Source organism: Scardinius erythrophthalmus (assembly GCF_964197995.2).
Source record: "Scardinius erythrophthalmus genome assembly, chromosome: 9".
NCBI lineage: Eukaryota > Metazoa > Chordata > Actinopteri > Cypriniformes > Leuciscidae > Scardinius > Scardinius erythrophthalmus.
In genome coordinates this window covers 31,998,155-32,021,639 of record NC_138229.1, presented here as the reverse complement: position 1 = coordinate 32,021,639, position 23,485 = coordinate 31,998,155, and the positions used below count along the sequence as shown (strand labels likewise).

The 23,485-nt window shown below is 38.0% G+C and overlaps 1 protein-coding gene across 3 annotated transcripts; it reads left to right on the top strand.

Moving 5' to 3' along the window:
- The first annotated feature begins 14,766 nt into the window (after positions 1-14,766).
- On the top strand, positions 14,767-22,463 carry gata6 (GATA binding protein 6). 3 transcript variants are annotated; one of them, XM_081374389.1, is made up of 7 exons: positions 14,767-14,995; positions 15,826-16,735; positions 18,004-18,170; positions 18,627-18,752; positions 18,884-18,971; positions 19,059-19,159; positions 20,276-22,463. In XM_081374389.1, exons 2-7 carry the CDS (start codon positions 15,880-15,882, stop codon positions 20,441-20,443), a joined length of 1,506 nt encoding a protein of 501 aa, XP_081230515.1. In that variant the 5' UTR covers positions 14,767-14,995; positions 15,826-15,879; the 3' UTR covers positions 20,444-22,463. The 3 variants fall into 3 exon arrangements, with proteins under 3 accessions (XP_081230515.1, XP_081230517.1, XP_081230516.1); XM_081374391.1 differs by lacking the exon at positions 14,767-14,995 and adding an exon at positions 15,066-15,398; XM_081374390.1 differs by lacking the exon at positions 14,767-14,995 and adding an exon at positions 15,330-15,530.
- The last annotated feature ends 1,022 nt before the right edge of the window (positions 22,464-23,485 follow it).

Below are 23,485 nucleotides of genomic sequence, written 5' to 3'. Positions count from 1 at the left end.
GAAGACAATAGTTGCAGGAGAGGCGTAACTTTTGGCTAAACCAGCAGCAGTTGAAGCCGAATTCTCGTAAAAGCCTTATTTATGCCTATAAAATCTCCACTCCCTGTCGGAAAATTCCATATCCGTTGTCGTCAAACATCCCCGCCCTCAACAAACTCAGATTCACTCGTCGTTTATGTGTTTACCTTTATGCATATATATATTTTCTGTTTTCGGATGGACCAGTCGGCAATCACCACCAGCAGGTCCGTGTGAGTTTAACTCTGTAAGGGGCCGCAAATCTGGGGTCTGTGTTAACTATTAACAAGCCCATATAACCACGTTACTGATTGACACCTCATGTTCTTGAGAGACGCATGGCGACCCAGGCCTTGTCCTCTACAGGTGTTGCCTTATCCGTAGGGATTAGGGAATATTTCAAATGTCTTGAGAGCATCCGTTGTGACGCCTTTAAACCCTTGACTTGGCGCAGCCTCTTCACAGCTGTGTGTCTTCCTCCACGTCCTACAAAATATCATGTACCATTGGATTTCATTTTGATATTAGATGCAAAAGGGAATTTTGATGGGTTGCTAGTGTTGTAGATAGTGTTGCTCACTGGTCACAAGTCAAAAGAGCACACCTCCAAGTATATATAATATTCTGGTTCTAGATATGGCATGCATTCCTCCATTGTATGTATTTTAAAACCCATTTTATCTGAAGCATACAGGTGATGTTGACATTTAAACTTGTTTATTTGAACATTATAAATTACTTCTTAGTTCTTAGCAGCCAATTTAAACTATAAATATTCTCCATGCCCTTCACTTGGTGCAATTTCAACAATCTCAAATACCATTCCTGAATATTCATTATTTAAATATACTATTTACACTACAAGATATAATTTATCTACAATACATTTCATTATTATGTATTCATCATATTTCATGGTTGATAATTAGCTGTAACTCACATCCACAGATCTAAGAACTAACAGTGCAACAAAATTAAATACAATTTATGGTAAAAAAAAGTAGCTTTAGTATCAGTAGGCTATGCAATGAACACTGATCGAATGCGTTATTCTCTACATTTCATTTCGACTTTTTTTCTCGAAACACAACGACTTTATTCTCGAAATTTAATGAGTTTATTCTCACGATTATTTCGACTTTTTTCTCTAAATTTAACGAGTTTTTTTTCTCGAAACACAACGACTTTATTCTCGAAATGTAATGAGTTTATTCTCAAGATTGTAATTCGACTTTTTTCTCGAAATTTAACGAGTTTTTTTCTCGAAACACAACGACTTTATTCTCGATTTTTAATGAGTTTATTCTCGAGATTGTATTTCGACTTTTTTCTCGAAATTTAACGAGTTTTTTCTCGAAACACAACGACTTTATTCTCTATTTAATGAGTTTATTCTCAAGATTGTATTTCGACTTTTTTCTCGAAATTTAACGAGTTTAATCTCGCATTATAATGACTTTAATCTCGAGATGGTTTTATTTTTTTTATTATTGCTTGGCCCTAATCCTCTTCCGTAGTTGGCAGAAATGTACTGTAAAAAAAATAATAAAACATAGTGACAAATATTTCAGGTATTATGGGATGGCATATTGGTGCCTGAGTATTTTACAACTTAATACCATATATTAAATATAGCAAAATCTGCTTTTGCCTTAAAATGTACTGATAACCACCATAATAATACAGGTGGCAAAATAGAAATCCACATGATGAATTGGAGTTCATCATAAATATTAATAGACATTAACTAACCACCATTAAATGAAACAGAAAACACCCTAACGTGCATCACTAATAACAAAAAAGCTAAATTATATCAAATATAAATATATTTAAGCTGTCATCCTAGGATTTCTGCTTTTAACTGTAAATTTGATGCTAATTCGTAGTTTTAACTTGCAAAAACATAAAAAAACATACATTTGACCGACATTTAAGTTTAGTGTACAAATCTCTCACCAAGTATAAGCATTGGTGATACTTTGTGAAGAACTTAAGCTTTTTGGTTCCAATTCCATAAATGTGTTTGATTTGAGGGTCCTTCAAACATGACCGGTTTCAACGTACGCACTCAAAGACTATGGCAGTGACACATATTGTTTTCTCAGGTTGCTTGGGGTGAGCATTACATCTGCTCATCCAGTGAGCCCTTTGTCTTGTAAAAGGGGGGCTTTACACAATGGTAACAGGGAGAGTGAGAGAGTGAGCACTCCACCGCTCGTGCCCTTTGAATTCCACTGTTGGCTTGGCTCGCAGACCAAAGGTAAACACAGGTACGCGGAACTACTGCTCGCTACAAGCAGGCCAATTGTTCCTATAGAGATGATGTTTGAAGTGAGCAAGGTGAGAATGGCTGGTCAATGCTGTTTTTCTTTGTCAACCGTTTAGAACAATTCAGCTCTATCAACTAAGGGATTGGAACAGGATTATGTGATCCATCTTTGATGATAAAAGAGAAGCACTGAGGTCATTAGGGTTCTTATTCATGGACTATTTTGGTTCAGATGATATCATGACTATGAAAGTAGATAACGGTTTGTACCAAAACACATGCAGAAACGAGAACGGTTAAACGTTGGAGCTGTGGGTTAGCAGTTCATGCTCCGGCACATTCAGCTATGGTGCTCATGTGGGCTACGCAAGTTCGATTCTAATCCTGTTTTCCCTCTCATAACTTCTTGTCCTTCTTTCACTGTCTGTATAAACAGTTCTGGCAAATCTTAAATCAGTATTTTCATCATCTTTTCATCAGTTTAAGGGTTGGCTTATAATACTTTTGAGAGCTTGACCTGTCCTGTGTAACCTAAATTAGTACATCTAAACCTATTTTAAAAAGCATTTTTCTTTCATTTCTATTAATAATTACTATGCATGCATGTCTACTTTTACTACTAAAATTCATTAATCACCACAGGACTACATAAAATAAACCTCAGCCAATAAACCTCAGCAAAATCCTACATTTGTCCTTACACTTTCGAATTAATTTTAACTTATAACCTTGTTGACAAAGTTGACATGAGCATATTATGATGATAGACAGTAGACACCTTGCTGTGGCCACTGAGCGTTTTTGAACAAGTAACAGTCATCCTATCCGACATTTGCCTAGTGTGCTTTAATGTATCCTATTTTAAAGAGTCTAAATCATATCCAAACATGATTAGATTAGTGTCCAAGATGACGTATAATCTTTTTTTTAGCATCTCAGTTTGAATCATCGCGACCAGTACAGGTCACAACAAAGTAGATGAGACACCTTGTCTCCTATATTATCAATCCATATCTTGTTTTTGAAATCTCTTTATCGGAGGTTTAGAGAACCCCTGCTTCTCTCCAGACTCCTTATTCGGTTTGCATCTTGTTGTGCTCTTGTTCTCTCCAAACATGAATCTCCGATGCGACCATGTCTTGCTGCTATGCATCAGCCTATCAAAACAATTAGGCCTCAAAGGCTGAGAAGGGGGAGTAATGGAGGGAGTTTAGAGGCTAGAGAGGTTTAGGGCACTAGGGGGTCAGTGATGGGGTGGGTGGAGCAGATCATGCTGGTTCCTTGTTAACTCTTCAGCACTTAGGGGACTTTGATTGACAGCAATCATGATACAGATCATACAGAAGAAGTCACCACTGCTGTCCAATACAAAATAATAGGAGTTTAATGAGTAATATTTTTACTGCTATATACAAGTCCCTTCAGAAAATTAGAAACGGCCAGAAATGAGAGCTTGTGCCAATCAAATCAAAGAAGGCAAGTTTTACCGTTCACAGAAACAGAGTGCAAATTCCAGCATGCCACTTTAGTTCCCTTTCGAGGGAACATAGATGCCTGGACAGGCAAATATGAACAACACAATATATTATAAAATACAGTTTCAATTATAATATGAACAAAACGTAAAAAACTCAACTCAATTGGCGCTGCTCGCCTCAGCATAATCAAACGCATTAATTGAGACTGATGCAGAGGCAATTGTCATTATATTTGAATGTTCGCCGGTTCCTTCCCATAACAACATACCATGTTACATTGGTGCTGAAACCCAGGAGGAAGGAGGCTGGCGGAGAGCCCTCACTGCTGAGGGGGATCATGGTGCTGAGGAGGTCGGGCAGCAAGAAGGAGTGTTGACCGCCAGTGGCTGCCCGAGGCGGTGGTACTGGATCAATAGAAGAACAGGTGGCATAGAGAGCTCGTGCCCTTCTCCTGGGGTGAGGTTGGGTGGCTGCCGTCCATGAGGGGATGGAGGAATTGCCGCCGTTCTCTGGAGGCCTGGCCTGCTGCCGTCCACCATGATGGGGCGGAGCAGGCAGACCGCGGAAATTGGGAGCTTGCTGCTGGGCCGTCGTAGCGGAGGAGCCATCGTATATTATGTAGCAAGCAGGATGAGTGTGAGAGCCGTGAGAGCGTATCTCACAGAGGAGCTAAGAAAGCATAAAAGGAGGAGCGATAACAGTGAAGGACGAGAGAGGACCAGGCCTGGACATTATGTTATGTTTTGTTTATGTGTGTGCGGCAGTCGTCCGTGAGGGGCTGCCTCTTTTACTTTCATTTTGTGTTTGTTTATTTTATAATTAGTGTTAAACATTTGCCGGTTCCCGCCTCCTTCTTCCCTTATCAACATACCTCGTTACACCCCTTCTTTCTCTTGGAACATCAACTGCCTAGAGATGAGGGCATTGTTTTTAGCACTAAGACACTTCCTCACAGATCTCAGGGGCTACCAGTGCACCTTAATATGGGAGCAAACATCATGTCGAGGCAGGGGCTGAGGCCCGGTGATTGACTCCATCTTCAAATAGTGAAGTCCATATGGCAGAGAGGTTTGGCCGATGGGGCTGAATGTGATGGTACAGACATGGCCGAGTCTGCATCTATACGGATTTCCCCCAATCGTTCTGCTCCTGGGAGTTCAGCCGAGGGTCCATCAGGAGGGGTTATGGGTAATATTAGTAGCCCAGTTTTTTCCTGTCTGAGTATAGACTTGGTATCTCTCCTGGAAGGCTGTACGTTGGAGATTCTGACCTGGAGGGACCGACTGTCCCAGGTACTGGGGACATTCTTTCACCCCCGAACAGAGATCTTGAAACTGTGGGTCTGGCCCCTGAGGGGGACCAGCTCATAGATTCTGGTCTCTCAACTGAAGTTATTGATACCATTCACACTGCTAGGGCTCCCTCAACAAGAAAGCTGTATGCTCTTAAATAGTGTCATTTCTCATCATGGTGTGAGCAACGCCGTCTCAACCCAGTTAACTGGTTCAGGACTGTCTCTACAAGAACATCTTTCAGCAGGGCTGAACCCCACTACCCTGATGGTGTATGTGGCCACTATCTTGGCTTTCCACAACCAGATTGCAGGGGCTTTGCTGGGAAAACATGTCCTGGTGTCCCATTTCTTGCGCAGTGGTAGATGGCTGAGGCCTTTCTACAGACCGCTCAGGCCAGTGGTGTAAATCTGATTTTGATGAAAATCTGAAGACTCTTTGACTCCTGAAGACTCCGCCACTTCCAAACAGACTATATATCACTGGGTTGCGGATGTGGTTTCCATTGACTATAAGGATTGCAGTGTCGCTTTGCTCTAGGTGTCAGGGTCCATTCTACTCGAAGTGTGGCTGCCTCAAAGGCACTTGCAAGAGGGTTGTCTTTGTGAGATGTTTGTGCTGGGGCAGGCTGGTCCTTTTTGAACACATTCATCAGGTTTTATAGTGTGAATGTGGGCTCAACCTCAGGGTCTCAGGTCCTCTCGGGTTGAGTCCTTTTGTGCTTGTGCAAACCTTTCACAACCAGTGATGCAGACATCCTCTCAGTATGGTGGCATAGGTATTGTCGTTCCTATAGTCTCATTCCCCCTGAGACAATTTTAACGGTGAAATAGTGTGAGGTAAGATTAGAAAAGTAGCTAAACATACTGTATGTTAAACACATAACTGTTTTATATACCCCCGTCACCCCCAATATTCTAAGGACAATATACTCTCAACAAAGTTCTTTAAACAGAACAGAACTTTGAAACACCTGAATCGAAACACAGTATACTATTTGCATTCTGATGCCTCCCATGTTTATCACACCCATTCTTCAATTTTGTGAGTTTACATGTTTTGATTGACTTAAAATACTGACTCCTTAAGGCTTTATACACTGCACTTAACACCAGGTTATCATTGTTCTAATCCCAGGTAAAGGAATCCTGCATTGCAGTGCCAAACATGTACAGTGTGAAACGATGCTGTGTTTGAATGCAATGGCTAGAAGCTTAGCAACAGACAGCCAAACGCATGCCTAACATATACGTGATTTGGAGCTCTTGAACTCTTCATTAAAAAGAAAGTGCAAAAATTCTGTCATCATTATAACTTCAAGCACCAAGTTTTGTAAATGTGCATGATTGAGATCCGAGAGCTATGGCAGATTTTCACTAAATGATGACTTAAATTTTGATCTGTTCATCAAACAAAACTATCATGTGGCAAATATATAACAAGTATACCTGTATACGATCATTGTGTGGAAAAGAACAGTGTGAACATTCTGTTCAACTTCTCCTTTTGTGTTCCACAGTCATATAAGTTCAGAGAGACATGAGAGTGAGTAAATGATTTCCTTCATGGGTGAGCTATCCCTTTAAATGTTTTTCTTTTTCACTTTGACATTCTCCCCTTTCTCAAGCTGTGTACGTGCTAGAATCAAGGTATTGATTCTTTAAAAAAAACACCCTGTTTAAAAGAATGACAGTTCTAACAGTCTGCATACGTGCTGTAGAGACATTACATGGAAGTGCTGTATATCTGCATGCAGCACAGAACTCTGATCTCCCACGCCTCTCAGAACCACTTCACAATGTTAGCATTATACATACAGCAGATCTGCCTGATACGACTCCCTTTCTGAAGTTCCGCTTCTTCAAGTCCTTGGATCCCTGTGCAAAAACAAACACAACAAAACCCAATAGCTTGGCAGCCTAGTCTCTTCTTTTGAAATACGACTGAAAAAGCACTGCACATGACTGAGCAGAAGGAACAAAAATTAAAAACCAATTAGTCTGGGAGAAGTGAGAGGGAGTGACATGTTGGTTTTTGGTAGTATTACATCTCTCATTCTCTCTTTCATTTTCCAAAGCAGGGAGCAGATCCAGATTCACTAATTTCATCAGCAAACAGCGAGTGCCTGGTACAGCATTGGTTCTGAAAGAATTATCACTATTTTACTGTTTTGATGTCCTGATAAAAAAAACATAATTGAGAAGGTAGAATGCATATGTATTTTCTGCCTAAACAAACCCTGGTCATGCCACACAAACTGGACTTAACTGTGTATTGAGTCTTCAAACAAGTGGAGCATGTTTAAGTTCATAGCTCTTACGGTAAGTAGGCAATTCCAGGATTTTGTGTTGTGTGTGTGTACAAGGAGGTCATGAGGACAAGATGAATTTGTACAGTTATAAAGGACAAGAGGAAACAGTGCCATATCATGGTGGCTATGTTTCTTGGGACCTCACTCCATTGGAGCAGACTGAGATCTTATCTTAACTAAAGTGCACAGCTTTGTTTGCCAGACAAAGAAATGGAAATGGAAAGAAAACTGTCTGAGGCATGACCATATTTTTCCATGTAGAGGTGAAGAGTACTGTCAGTACAAAAAGCGAAAGGACTTTATCGTTAACTGAAACCAAATCTTTTTTCAATTAAGCTGAAATAAAATATAATTATAAGATGACTCACTGACGACTGCCGCACACATAAACAAATCATAACATAACTGTCCAGGCCTGGTCTTCTCTCGTCCTTCGCTGTCGTCGCTCCTCTTTTTATGCTTCCGTAGCTCCTCCGTGAGAACTCCTCGCCCCTCTCTCACAGCTCTCGGCCTCGTCCTCAACCTCAAGAGGCTTCCAAAAGACCCTGGGCTGGGCGTCCATCCATGACAGCACCCCAACCCATGAGTGAGGTGTCCATCGGTGATCTTGCGACAGCAACACGCCCCTATAGGTACCCAAGGTTAGAAACTGGGGACTCCTCCATATAGAAAGACAAAAATGAGAAATGTCGCCATGGAAACTAACTAAAATAAGTTTGCTCAATAAGTTGAAGCACTAAAATTACTAACCGGAAATAAAATAAAAATACTACTGAAAAATTACACTAAATTTAAAATGAAAACTCAAAATATAAAAATAAAACACATTTAAAATATTAATAAAAACTATAAGGAAGGGATAATTCATGCATTAAATGATTTGAATGCACTACGTGGTGTGCATTCAGATCTTTTAATGCATAGCTAGCCGCTTTTGCCATGGTCATTTGTCAGCATTAAAGCACAACTTAAAGCTGTTATTGATGTTTGCAGTGCAATATTTGACCGGAAGGGTAAAAATGACAGATATTTTTGTCAGTTATTGTCTAGCATTGAGTCCGTAAGATTACATTTGTTTGAAATTGCAGAGAAATATGATGTAACGATTCAGCTATTTTATTAATAAAAGTCGTTGGGCAGTGTTGATGTTTCTGTGTGTGTGTGCGCGCGCGCAATCTCCAATCTCTCTCTCTATGTGTGTGTGTGTGTGTGTGTGATTCAATGAAAACAGTGCATCAATATAGAACGTTGGTTAAACTGATCTGGAACTAACTGTGCATTAAACGGTTTTATTTCACACCTTCCAGCCAATCAGAATCAAGTATTCGGACAGACCATGGTAGGCTATTATAATATATAAATAATACTAACACTGTTTCAAACCTAAATGATTTCCATGTGCTTTTCTATGCACTTACTGTGAATGGGGACTAGAACTTTAAAGCTAAAAAAAAAAACAGCACAAAAGTCTTGTATGCTTTATTCAAACTCATGTTGGGTTTATAATAAGAATTCAATGGCTGACTTGACTACTGAATAAATAGTTATTTTAAGTAAAAAAAAAAAACAACAACATTTTGGCGACAGAACATTTGTGTTTGCAAAATTGCTCTGAATGATTCGTTCATAACAACTTCAATTTAGGTCTTTCCATCACGCCAAGCTATTATTTGGCTTTAGAAGAATTTAAATATGGTGGACCATTGAAGTGATACTTCTATGGTCATTTTTCAGGACTGCATAGAATAGAGAGACCAGTAGGTGCATTATATGCAGACAAATGGATGGGTTTGGATTCCAGAAATGTTCTCCTCGGATTAACTGTTCTTTTACATTTAAAGGTGAAGTGTCTGAGAAGATAATGAGGTCATACCATGAAAAACCGTACTGAGTATGAAGCTATTTTAGAATATAATGTCAATGATCCCCTGCCTATCCATGAGATATCAGTCAGTCACACACACACACGCTCTGCCCCCCAAATCTGGGGTCCGAGTGATGTAACACGAGTCAGAATAGACAGCAGATAGCGTCCACTGGCGCTGAAACAGCTGATTCAGGGAAAGCCACAGTCTGACCTTCCCCCCTAGACAAAACACAGGCACAGCCTGACAGGATGGAGGCTGATTGGATGGTGTATGGAAAAAACAACATGGCCCAAAGAACGTTAGCTTCATCGCGTTTTATTTTTGGAGGGCAGTGGTTGTAGTGGATTCAGACACACAGCGGCTAAACAATATTGATTTCACTCTGAGGTCCGAACTCATGAAGGGTTCAAAGGTGAAGCACACAATGAAATGTTGGACAGTGTGATCACATCTCGCTCGTACTGCTCATACAAACAGGGCAAGATGCACCAGAACCCCTCAGTTTGAGTTCATGTCAAGCCACGGCAAGTGATCAAGTTTGAAAAGCTAGAAATTGAATACAATACATGTTTGTAATGGTTCTTAGCTTGGATATTTATGTAATGCCCCCAAAATGAACCAGTATCAGAAATGAATTATCTTTGTATTTTTGTCATTATATATGTGTGATATTCATTTATTCATCTACAATGTCAACAATAACAGCTATAATAATAAACATTATTATTAAAATTATCATTATTTTTAGCATCCATCAATTCTTCAAACCATTATATTATATTATATTATATTATATTATATTATATTATATTATATTATATTATATTATATTATATTATATTATATTATATTATATTATATTAGTATAGTGCTTTGATGATGTTCTTATGGAAAGAGGCCTATACTTTTCTAAATAATATTTGATGAACTTATTATTATTATTCATAATAATAGTAGTAATAGTATCTTAAAGATTAACTAAAGAAACTTTTCTCACTTTAATTTCATTTGTCAACAGACCTCTTCCTGAACACAGTCATCATTATATCTGGTGTATATAGAGAATAGACAGACTCTAACTATCACGTGCGGCACTAATAGTTTCTTAAACACTTGAATGAAATGACTAATGATGGGACTCTTATCTGTAATCCTAGCTCATCTTTCATAGGTCATCTAATGTGCTTGACTGCTCTTGGCTCTTCACTGCTTAATAGCCCATGGTAAACGGTTAAGATTTGATTTGATTTTTTTTTTATTGTCATTGTCTTAATGTGTACACCCATCAGTCCTGTTCTTACAGATGGAACTACACTAACATATATTTTTAAAACAGGTTTGTATCCACCATATATAACTGAGCTCTAACCTGTGATTCCAGCCAGAGAAAAAAAACAATGAAGCCTGTAAACTCTCTATATATTTTTTTGTTCGCTATTTCAAAGGAAGGAACAAATGACAGTGCCTAATAGCTCAAAGTCCATGTACTGTAAATTTGCCTTGTTAATAACTATATTTTCATACAATGTGGCCTTAAAATAATGTGGCAACCTTTTCATTTTAATATCAAATTTCATACAGTAACAATTCAGTATAAAAAATGTATACAAGAAATGTAAATATATTTATATTTTTTATATATTATATTTAAATAGTTTTCATATGAACATAAATTATATGTGTGTGTGTGTGTATGTATATATAGTAACACTTTACAATAAGGTTCATTAGTTAACATTAGTTAATGTATTAACTAATGTGAACTGACAATGAGCAATAGATTTGTTTCAGTATTTATTAATCTTTGTTAATGTTAGTTATTAAAAATACAGTTGTTCATTGTTTGTTCATGTTAGTTCACAGTGCATTAACTAATGTTAACAAATACAACACTGGATTTAAATAAAGTATTAGTAAATCTTGAAATTAATATTAACTGAGTTAAATGTTAATTAATGAAATCTTATTTTAAAGTGTTATCATATATATATATAGAATGCGTTGATATATAGTATGTAACAAATAAATATTGTGTGTGTGTGTGTGTGTGTGTGTGTGTGTGTGTGTGTGTGTGTGTGTGTTGTATACCTTAAAGTTATTTCATTATTTGCACATCCACTATTATAATACTGTATACTGACAAATGAGTCAAAAGACGGCTAATGTTCTTCATTTGAACTTCCCCTGCAGTGCTTCTGTATTTCCACTGAATGGGAGAAATGCAATTGTCACAGTGGAGAATCGCATGACTCCAGCAGGGTGTGACCAGAGATCTGTGTGAAGGTTGTTAACACGTTTACTATCCAAGGCCTCTCCCACACGCCCCCATACACACACACACACACACACACACACACACACACACACACACACACACACACACACACACACACACACACACACACACACACACACACACACACACACACACACAAAGGTTGCTTTTACACCTTCTTGTTTAATCATCTACTTTTGCAAACAGCAACATATATGCCTCGAACCGTCCCTCTCTACAGAGTCTCTGACTTTTAGTTCAACTGGAGAAGGCAGTGCCAGGCATAAAAACATAACATCTGTCATAAACCATAAGCAAATAGGTCAAATTTTAATGCAATGGGAAGGAGAGGGAATTTCTCAAAATGTAGGAAGGAACACAAATGTTACGTTCTATAGAAAATGGTTTTAGTCTGTGTCAGCCTGACAGTCTTGAACGCTTTTAATAGCTATATAGCATACTTAAGAACATCAAAATGGAGAGTGATATTTTAAAGTCTGTAAGGGTATAGATTTGAATGATCTTTTTGTGGTGATTTAATGTCCACAATGAGTGTTCTTGCAGGAAAAGGCCAACACCCTGCCTTACAATATGTCACCTGGTAATGAGTATTTGATCGCTTCATCATCATTCATCCGGCAACAACTTCAGTGATGTACAACACAAAGCAAACGAATCTGGCAATGATTGGTCTAGAAACATTGTTTGAAACAACCTGATGAACCATGAGCAAATATCTAATATGACTCTGACCAATGGCAAACATGCTTCCTTTACTGTGTTAAAGCTGTCTAATCAAATGGAGATAATCTGATGGCACAGTTGAATTATGAGTTTTTTAGATAGAAAGCAAACTAGTTCAATTAGTATATTATGGTAACACTTTATTTTACAGTGACCTTATCACACGTTACATGTCACTGTCACAATAACTATGCATAACTACATGCAACCAACCCCTAACCCTATGTAGTTAATCAATATCAGTACTTAAATATAGAATCACACTGTAACAATGGCACCTTAAAATAAAGTGTAATTATCAAATAAATATGACAACTGTGAAAACGTTACAAAGCTTTGCCCGAGAAATAAGAGTTTTATAAGCAACACCTACAACAAAACACAAATGCCTAATAATAAAAATAATCAAATAATGTAATAAAATATTGTCGCTAATAGCATAAGAGACTATTGACACAGACATCGTGTCTCTATTGTGTTCGTTGAATTGGTTTTACATTGTGGGGTCAAAGTACGCGGAGACAGCCTGATAAAGACTCTCTTTGTAGTGGCCTAGAATGTCATAAATTGGCTAGTATATGAAATATCATATACAGCCGCCTGTAGGAAAGCACTCATTCCCGTAAATAATTGTAAGGCTGTGATTTCGATTTTTTCCTTGTTTATTTCGATTGACGGTGATGTTGAATTTGATTTCATTCAATAAACAGTCGTGTATAGTGATAATAACTGTGATATGCCTAATGTTTGTGACAACCGCACACTATATGCTCGCAATATTCCATGCATAAATGCAAACGATTTGTCGCTTTAGTAGTGCATGATATTATAACCTACATATAGGACAGCTATAGGCCTGATTTTGCGTCTTTTTACTGAAAATAAGCTAATAGCTAATAAAAATTAGCATTATTATTATTCTTTCCCATAATTGTAGGCTATAATTATTATGTTTGTCAGTGCGATTTGTTCATACAATTTTACAATTTTAAAACGTTTGTTGTCAGCGCTGCAGGGAGAGGAATTTGTTTGATTGGTTCTTAAGAAAGATCACAGATGCAATTCTATGTCTGCAATTTCGTTTTCCTCCTGAAAAGAATTCGTTTTGGTCGATCTAAAAGAAAAGCCAGCAGACGATTCGATTGCAGTGCGTCTTTGAAGACTCCTCGTTTATTCGGAGACAGACACACATCATGTCAGACAGCAGATCATCTATTCACACGTGCTCTTATGAATCTGTCTGAGGGTCTGGAAGCCGTAGACAAACACTAAAATCGCAAGTGACTATGCAGAATTTTTTACATTTTTTTATAGCACGGGCGCATTTTTTTCATATACGCAGACGAGAGCAATAGGCTATTTAAATAATATTGACTATATGTGCGTATAATAAATACACTATCCGAAATACATAAAACAATGTTTTAATTGTTGAAAAGTCAATAAAATGGCTTCAGATTCTTGCTTTTGAGCGTATTACTGTTCAAAAATTATTTATCACTATATCAACTATTGTAATATATCAATAGGCTACCTAAATAATTATATGGCTACTATACATTACACGAGTATTTAACTCAGTTTTGTTGCAAATAATACAATAATTCAGTGTTGGTTATCGAATAAACTGGGCAACAAAAGAGTCAGAGACCCTCTCGACTTCAGAATGATTAATCCAATTGGCGTCCTGCAATACCTGATCAGGTCACAATACAATGTATATTCTGCCTGAATGAATTATCATCTGTTCAAAGTGAAGCACTCAGTAGTGCCTATTGCCCGCTGGGTGTTTGTGTAGGATCCTTTACAATCCTAAATGATGCCCCATCGTCTTAGATGAACTAATTAGCAACGAGCCCAATTTGCATAGCATAGAAAAGGCTCAACATCAAAACAAATAGAAAAGTGATTTCATCATTCTGTTTGCGTGATTTCCCTCACAGTATATACTAAATAATTTAAACACAATTAAATATACAACTATAAAATATTATTCATTAGTATTATTAAACTGCGTTTAATACTTTTTCCCCTCTTAAAGACTTAGGCTATCCTATCTTTTTAAAGTCAGAAAACTAACACTGATTACCTCCTCTGTAGTTGGTCAAACTAGTTATTGTCTAAACAGAAGTTTTTTCAACTGGTACCAAGTTTAAATAAAGATTTTAGTGATCGAAAAGGCATTTTGCTGCTCGCTCACATTTTTAGACTGCAATTATAAGGCTATATGTTTGGAAGTAGCCTATACGCTAATTATTATTATTATTATTATTATTATTATTATTATTATTATTATTTTAAATAACAATTTTAAATTACACCGACATTTCATGTCGGCAAATGTATTAATTTAATACAATAACCCTAACCCTAACCCTAACCCTAACCCTTTCAGGGACATTTTATATAAAAATATAGTTTGCTTGTCCGCTAAAGCAATTAAACACGTCCCTTCCATTTGTGAAAATGTAGTCAGATTTATAAGACTCGCATTTTCCATTCGATATCAAGGACATGCACACTAAGTAAGGTGTAAAGTGAAGCGCAGCACCCCTATCGAGCAGATGTGTTTGCTCAAGCTGGAGTCCAATCAGAGGCTCGGAGCGCACGAGGCGCCTCCTCTCTTAAACATCGTCACGAGTGAACAGAAAACTTTCATTCCTAATAGTTCTCCAAGTCCTGCAACCACAGAACCGCTGGATCCCGCGAACACCAACTTATGGCAAACCACCAATAGGTCAGTGGTGTCTTTTTCTTCCCTTATCCGAGTCTTGATTATAAATTTCCTTCCCAGCGCTTGCCTTGGTGCTGAGTTCGGTGCCAGCCGAGGAGAGTCTAAATCATTTTGGGATTATTTTTACCCTGCGTCTCTCTCTCTCTCTCTCTCTCTCTCTCTCTCTCTCTCTCTCTCTCTCTCTCTCTCTCTCTCTCTCTCTCTCTCTCTCTCTCTCTCTCTCTCTCTTATCTGTTGTGGGTCTTATCAAGTGGTTATCTCTTTTCTGCAAAGACATATTACGTTTTGTTTCCTATCTGTTTTTTTTTTTTTTTTTTTTTTGTAATTATGATGAGGCTTCATCAAGAGGGAGGACGGATTTGCGACACGGATGGATTCAGATCTTCAGTGTAAAGCCCTGTATGGGGTGTGTATGCGCGCGCGTGTTTGTTTTCCTGGAATTTAGTGAATTTGTGTGTTCGGTCATACATGTCATGATGCAGCTCAACTTTTAATTTTAGAATACTACAAGATGTCACAATAATCATGAATGATTTGAGTAAGTTAGTAGCTGCACCATTGTGCGCTTTCTGAAGTGAAACTGTCTCCGCGGTAAAAGAAAAAGTGAACATATAGCCTTTATCATAATTCATATTTTAAGTGCTAAATCACAATAAACATTCAGAGGAACTTTAACAGTTGGATAAGTTTATTTACTTTATGCTTTGAGCTCCTCTTAAATTCTCTGACATTATAATAATATAGCATCTACATCTATATATATATTTTTTTTCTTTTGGAGACCATTTCCCATTACGCTCTATATTCCAACATTTTGATGTTCTCATTTTCAGTGCACTTTTGCCTCTCCATTTTCCACACACTGTGAGATATAAAAGGGATCCTGGATGGACCTGGGTGATAACAGCTGGTCCATGGTCAAGCGCGAAGTGTCCAGCAGCAGCAGCCCAGGGTCTCCGGCTGAGCAGAGCTACCTGAACACTGACCGGAGGGAGCGGCTGAGATCCCCGACGCCGACGCACCTGGACGCGGTAGGAACCCGTCGCCCTGAGGCCAGGCCCCTACACTCCTACGTTCACTTTGGGCATCCCAACAACGCCCTGCCCAATTCTGACGACGTTACACTGTTCACGGATTTAGACCAGGGCAACAAACTCATCATCTCAGGTGGACACACAAGGGAGACGCATAAGGGAGGCTTAATTGTGGACCCTACCGACATGTATCAGACACTGGCCATCGCCGCGGCCCAGAGTCAGGCCGGTTATAACGACTCTCCATCGGCCAGTTACATGCACTCCAACCCTAATTCTCCCGTTTATGTGCCGACGTCTCGTGTTGGAACGATGATACCGAGTTTGTCCTATCTACAACCAGGGGTTTCTTCCCAGCCGAGCCATGCGGTAAGCAGTCATTCGGTTTGGTCACAGTCCGCACCGGAGAGCCCGTCCTACAGCACTGGAAGCCCGCATACCTCCAACCGTTTCCACTACTCCCCTAGTCCGCCTATGAATAACGGCACATCGAGGGATAACAACTACACTAACCCTCTGAATGTAAACGCTCGAGAGCAGTACCTTTCACGACCAATAAGTGGATCTTACACAAGCCCGTACCCTCCTTATGTGGCCCCGCAGCTCTCACAGTTACCGGCGGCGTGGCCCGCGGGGCCCTTCGAGAACTCCATGCTGCACTCCCTGCAGTCAAGAAGCGCGCCGCTGTCCATCCGGGGGCCCAACGGGGGTAAGCTATGGCCATTCATTCATATTCATATCAAAATTCCTTACTGGCTGTGAAATTCAAAAACTCACGTTTCCGTCACATTTCTGGCAGTCTTTTATTTATTTAATTATTTTAAATGTTAAGGCACATTGTAGCTAATATGGCGCCAGTCTCACAGGTAGATCTATAAAACATTAACGATAGGCTACTTGTGATATTTAAATCTATAATATTGTTTTATATAATGCCAGTACTTGTGTTCGTTAGCATCTGTAGCCTGTTTGGCGACAGGTGAAAATACGAGCAATCGGACTCTAATTTAATTTGCATCATTACAGAAAGTTTGAAACACCAGTTGAACCTTTTAGCTACTTGTGTGTAAAAAAATAATAACTTTTATTAAGACCTTGCAATCTTTTGTTCTGACTTCGTATGTGGGAGTTCAAGCCTTATAATTTATATAAGGCTTGTTTTAGGGTTAGGGTTTAGGGTTAGGGTTTTAGGGGTAACCCTAAAAACAATTTAGGATTAAATATTGACCCTAATTTATATTAGGGTCAATATATAATTGATATGAACATGTCAAAAATATGTAATAGCTAATTTATATTTAAAAAAAAAAGAAAGAAAGAAAAAAAGGAATGGACCAATTTACTAATTCTAACGTTTCAAATAACAGCCTGTAGTCTGACGAAACTTTTAATGAGAACGTCATTGAAATTTATGTTTTTTTTTTAAATAAAATGGTTAACGAAGTTCTCAGGTTGCAGCCCATGACTTCTAATATTCCTTATATAACTGTGCGTAAGTGTGCACGTTAATATAATTAATTGTAATTAGACTAAAAATATGCTGGTAATAACAAGCTGCTCTGAAAATAAAGTGCTTAGGCTATTCCAGATTTCGTGCATGTGTAAATTTGGACATCAGTTAAAACGAGAAAAGAGGGTTACACTTTATTTTAGGGTGTCATTGTTACAGTGTAATTATATATTTAAGTACTGAGTAATATTAATTAACTACACGTACTTACTATAGGGTTAGGATTTGGTTTAGGGTTAGTTGCATGTAATTATGCATAATTCACTGTTCTAGTACATGTAACATGCAACGAGGACACTGTAAAATAAAGTGTTACCGAAAAGAGTTACAGAAAAAAACAATAGTCACACCTGTCATTAATGCTATTAGTCTGTTGCAATGTGTCAAGTCTGCGCAATTCATTTGGCGCACATTGAAGTTGATGGTGAATGTGATGTTGACTGACGGGCGACTGTCTATGTGTTTAGATTTGCTGGACGACATGATGGAGAGCCGCGAGTGCGTCAACTGCGGCTCCATTTCCACCCCGCTGTGGAGACGCGACGGCACGGGTCACTTTCTCTGCAACGCCTGCGGTCTCTACAGCAAAATGAATGGACTCAGCCGACCATTAATTAAACCTCAGAAGCGTATGGTGAGCGTCGTCTCGATGAGCTACTTAACCACTCAATTTCCTGCCTATTTATTTCAAACAATAGCCAGAGGTTATCTGGGAACATCTTCACAGGTCTACTCCCATAATAAACGCTATTTTTATTGGCTAGACAAGTTTGCAGGCATTAAACGTTAATTGTTTAGGCTACAAAAATACAGTGTGCAAATGTTTTTTAAAATTATATACACATATATTTAATATTTGTCTAATCGAAGCCCCTTTTCATTTGAATTGTTTATGCAATGAAATTTACTTTGCATTATACAAGTAAAAAACAAAAGTGAAATATTGCGCATAGGTTGAATATCTGAAACATTAAATTAGAGGCAGACATTAATAACATAGATTTCATTCTACCATTTTGGATTAATAAATATGAGAGGTTTGATCTTTATTAGAATTAAATAATAACATTGTTAACTGCTTTTGTCTCAGTCGTCTTCAAGGCGGATCGGCCTGTCGTGCGCAAACTGCCAGACGAGCACGACGACACTGTGGCGCAGAAACGCGGACGGCGAGCCCGTGTGCAACGCATGCGGACTTTACACAAAGTTACATGGGGTAGGCTATGCTAGATATTCCGTCTAAACAAGATCGGATACAATTGAAATAAAACAAATCGGTACAATTAAAATAAACGCGATGTGTGCCTATTATCAGTATTTTACAACCTGGATTCGTGTGTTTTTTAGGTGCCTAGACCCCTTGCCATGAAGAAAGAAGGCATTCAGACAAGGAAAAGAAAACCAAAAACCTTGAACAAAACAAAGGGATCATCTGGTATGTTAAGTGATACAAAATTATAATAAAAAAAGCTTTCATTTATGTGTGATTCTGAAGAAACTGACTTGTTAAAATAATTCACAGGAAGTAGTTCTGTTCCAATGACTCCAACATCTTCATCGTCTTCTAATTCAGACGAGTGTACAAAGAACAGTCCTTCATCGACGCAGGTGCCTGTAACATCAGTAAGTTCATGCGCTGTAATTTTCCCCTTTCAAAGGCTGCATTTGTGTTGTAAAAATGCATTAAAATGTTACAAAACTTACAGATAAAAAGTTGCGGTAACACTTTATTTCAATAGTCCATTTTAGACATTCAACTATAAATAACTTTGGAACTTTACACTCATTAGAGTGTTAATAGACTCTGCTTAAAGGGATAGTTCACCCAAAAATGAAAATGATTCCATAATTTACTCGCCCTCAAGCCATATGACTTTCTTCTTTCAGCCAAAACACAATCAGAGTTATGTTAAAACATATCCTGGCTCTTCCAACCTTTATAATGGAAGTGAATAGTAACTTGGATTTTGAAGGCCAAAAAAGCACATCCATTCATCATAAAAGAAATTCATTTGGGATCCAGGGGGTTAATAAAGGCCTTCTGAAGTGAATCGATGCGTTTTTGTAAGAAAAACATCAATATTTATAACTTTTTAATAACTATAATCACACTGGCTTCCGGTAACGGTCATACGCAAGTCTAGTGATGCATCGCTTCGCTTCAGAAGGCCTTTATTAACCCCTGGAGCCGTATGGATTACTTTTATGATGGATGGATGCACTTTTTTGGGCTTCAAAATCCAAGTTACCATGCACTCCCATTATAAAGCTAGGAATAGCCAGGATATTTCTTAATATATAGATTGTGTTTGGCTGAAAGAAGAAAGTCATATACACCTAGGATGGCTTGAGGGTGAGTAGTAAATAATGGGATGATTTTCATTTTTGGGTGGCTTAAAACTTTAATATCTGCTAACACTTTATTTTGATGCTCCCCAACAGACATTCGACTGACTATAAGTAACTTTGCATCTACATGTTAACTTATTGTACTTACCCTAACACCCAACAGTCTACTAATACTCCAACGAGAGTTAGTTGACATGTAGTTGCAAATAAATGGGAGTCAGAATGTCTAAAGTGGACTATCATTCTGGTGTTTGATAAATGATTCCTCTGCATTACTCATAGAACTTGCAACATTTTGTGCTTTCAAGACATAATTCAAATAGACCATTTGAGTGCAACAACATGGTTTGCCTTTTATTTGTCATGCTAACATTCATTGGTTTGATCCAGGTGAACTCTTCGACGCTGCTGGGCCAAGTGGATGTTCAGTGCACGACCGGCTCCATGGTGAAGTACCCCGGCCAGGAGAGTCTGTACACGAATGTAGGCCTGACGTCCTCAGCTGACGTGGCAACCTCCGTGAGAGGGGACACTTGGTGCCCCATGGCCTTGGCCTAAACCCTGGCATTATGGGACGGGAGCCATTTGCTGTCCTTCAGCTCTCTAGAACATCGCTTTCGGCGTTGTACTTAAAATCTGGCAGGGTGTGGGGGTTGTCATCTGTTTTCGGTCTGTGTTCGTGATCTTGAGCAGAGGCCTTATCTGTTCCAAATACTCCAGTTTTTGATTCACCCCGTGGAATACTGGACGTCCATGATGGAGATTATCTATGAGGACAACACTTGAGAGAGAGAGAGAGTCATCTTTAACATGCCTTTGGTACTTTCAGAGCACACCCTGCACCATGAATGTTGCTTGGAGGAGTAAGTGGATCAAAAATCATTTAAAAAAAAAAAAAGTAGATTTGTACATATTAATGCCAACGGATACTTCACCCATCTGGAAAGCCAAGGTTGTTGATTGGACTGTAGTGATCTGATGAAAGAGAGAGAGAAAGAGAGAGAAAAGGTTGGTCTTTCTGAAACTGGAATTGAAGATTAAGTGTCAAGGTGTTCTTATTGACAAATGCCAACATATTTATGAAGCTACCGTTGTTCAAATAATGCATATATTTGTCAATAAAGATAATGTCAAATAGAGTAGGACTGAAGCCTTGCCCTTCCTTTTAAATATTTTTTTTGTTTGTTGCAGTGGACGTCGCTCACAAATCTGCACACCTTCTATGTGAATTTTAAAAGAAAATGAAAAAAAAAAAAAAAAAAAACACAAAAAAAGCTCTTATAAGATTGAACTGATTTGTGATGGTTTAACACAGGGTATCAAAGATCGCAGGAACTCGCACGAGACCTGACACATTTTTCCTAGAGATCGCTATCAAATTAATATGGTCTAATCAAACAAAACGAGTTTTTGTGTAAACAGTTTTGGAAGTGTGAGAAATCTGAACGTAAATCATCAGCAAAGCATAAATAAAATGACCGTAATATATCTCTGTTTGAACAAACGGCACTCAGGATTTCTTTTCTGATGTGTTTTTTTTTTTTTGTTACACAAGACTGCAAAAAAGGTTTTGCTGCAGTGATTTTGGATGTATGAGACTACCTAACGGCATTGATGTGAAATATCAATGCATATTTCTGTTTTTTTTTTGTTTGTTTTTTTACTTTCAGTGTGATTCACCTCTGTGGTCACGACTTTAGCTGATGAAGGGACAATGTTCAATCTGGATCTTGCTTTCACAATTTCTTGAATGTTTTAGAGAGAGTAATGTGTGCCAGAATCAACCAGTAGTGAAGGTTTCTTGTAAGTCGCCATCTGAAGCTCAAGCATAATGCGCAATGACAGTAATTAATGAGTTTAATTCACTCGTGAAAGAGTTCAGTCTCAAGTGCTTTTGATTTACGGCCTCTGATCTGTTAAACAGTTACCCAACTACAAGTTTCCCGTGTAAACATCTTATGGCTTTGAAATTGGGGATTGAAGGGGAACCAGAAGAGCCTTTCTTCACATGATGAATCCATGACATTTTTGGACAAGCTTTTTGTGTCATAGGGATGCTGTGTGGACAACACAAGAAACATTTCGCTATCGTTGTGATTCGCCACCTTTACAACCTCTACAATTATTTATTTCTGTAATGTAGTGTGTTTGTAAAAGGTGTTTGTTTATTGTATTATAATTTACATGGTTATATTTTTTTTTCCAATTCCAAATTATTCTGATTAGTCTGTTAAACACAGATTTATTGTTTTGGTTTTGTCTTGAAAATATCCAAAGCATATGTTGATAAATTTGCAAAGGTGTGTGTGTGTTTTTTTTTTTTATATAGATTTTGAGGTTCAGACCTTCCATTTGTTCTGAAATGGTTTTTCACATGAACCACTGGAACCACATAGTTTTGATGAATTGAATCAAAATGATTTTCCTTTTTTTATTGTCATCACCAGTCATAAAGCAATGTTCTTAAACCGACTGACTCTCCCTTCTGTTTTCCAGTGTACAGAGTATTGAGAAGGATGTCATTGTTAATTTTTTTTCTCAGATTAGTTCATTAACACTGGAACAATAAATTATAGCCATGACTAAAGTGGTTGTTTTTCCCTTCCCTTATTTTTCTTTGAATTGTTATAAGTATTAATCCATATTGTTAAATATTTTGCATTGATTTTCGAGTCATGTACTCAGTTGTACTCATAGGCCAGATGTTTGCTCATGGGTCACGGATCTTTTTTTTTTTTTTTTTTGTTGGTACACTGAAGCAAATTAAAAACTTGAAGTTTGTATTTCAACAATAGTAACTTTTCACGAATATGTTTATTTATTTCGTTTGTTTTTGTTTCATCACAATTACCTTAATTGCATAAATGATAAGCATTATCAAAAATGGATCTGGGTCAACATGAACATCGCAGATAAAGTTGTGCGTTTAACATTTTGAAGACTTCGCTTTAAACCAGAGCCCGAATGAAGAATTGGTTTATGTGAACTTTGACATTTGAATGTGCTGATCTTTGCCTCAAGGTTGGACTTTGATTTACGACCGATTGATGACGTCTCGGCCCCAATAGATTGGAGGTCTCTGATGTAATTCCTTGTGATGCTGGTGAAACAAACAGACAGCATGTTTTAGCATATGAAACTTCATCTTCATATCTTCTCTTCTTTTGCTAGAACGCATTGAAAGGAATCCCAGAACCAGTTGTATTGTTTCTTTGTCATAAATGTCTTTTTTTTTTATAGTACATTCAATATAAATGTTCCTCTCATTTGTTTGAAATCTTTCTTTGCATTGTTCACATTTTGGTTTTGTCTAAACCCATAAAATCTCTTTTAGAACTGTAACTTTTTTTAGAACGAGTTCCTTTTCCCATGTGTTGTTCTTCCTTTATCTGTTTGTCAATTGCTACACTATAACACCAGCCCAGACTAGCATTTCCACAGAGCAATAGTTGCTCCCTGTTGCCCTTTTGAACTCGGTTTGCCCTCTTTGCTTCAGAGAGAAGTACCAGCCACAACATAAAGCTCAATAACTCAGAAACACACACCATTAATAACAGCTTTGGCACAGCCCAACAGAATTCACTTAGACTGCGCTAACGT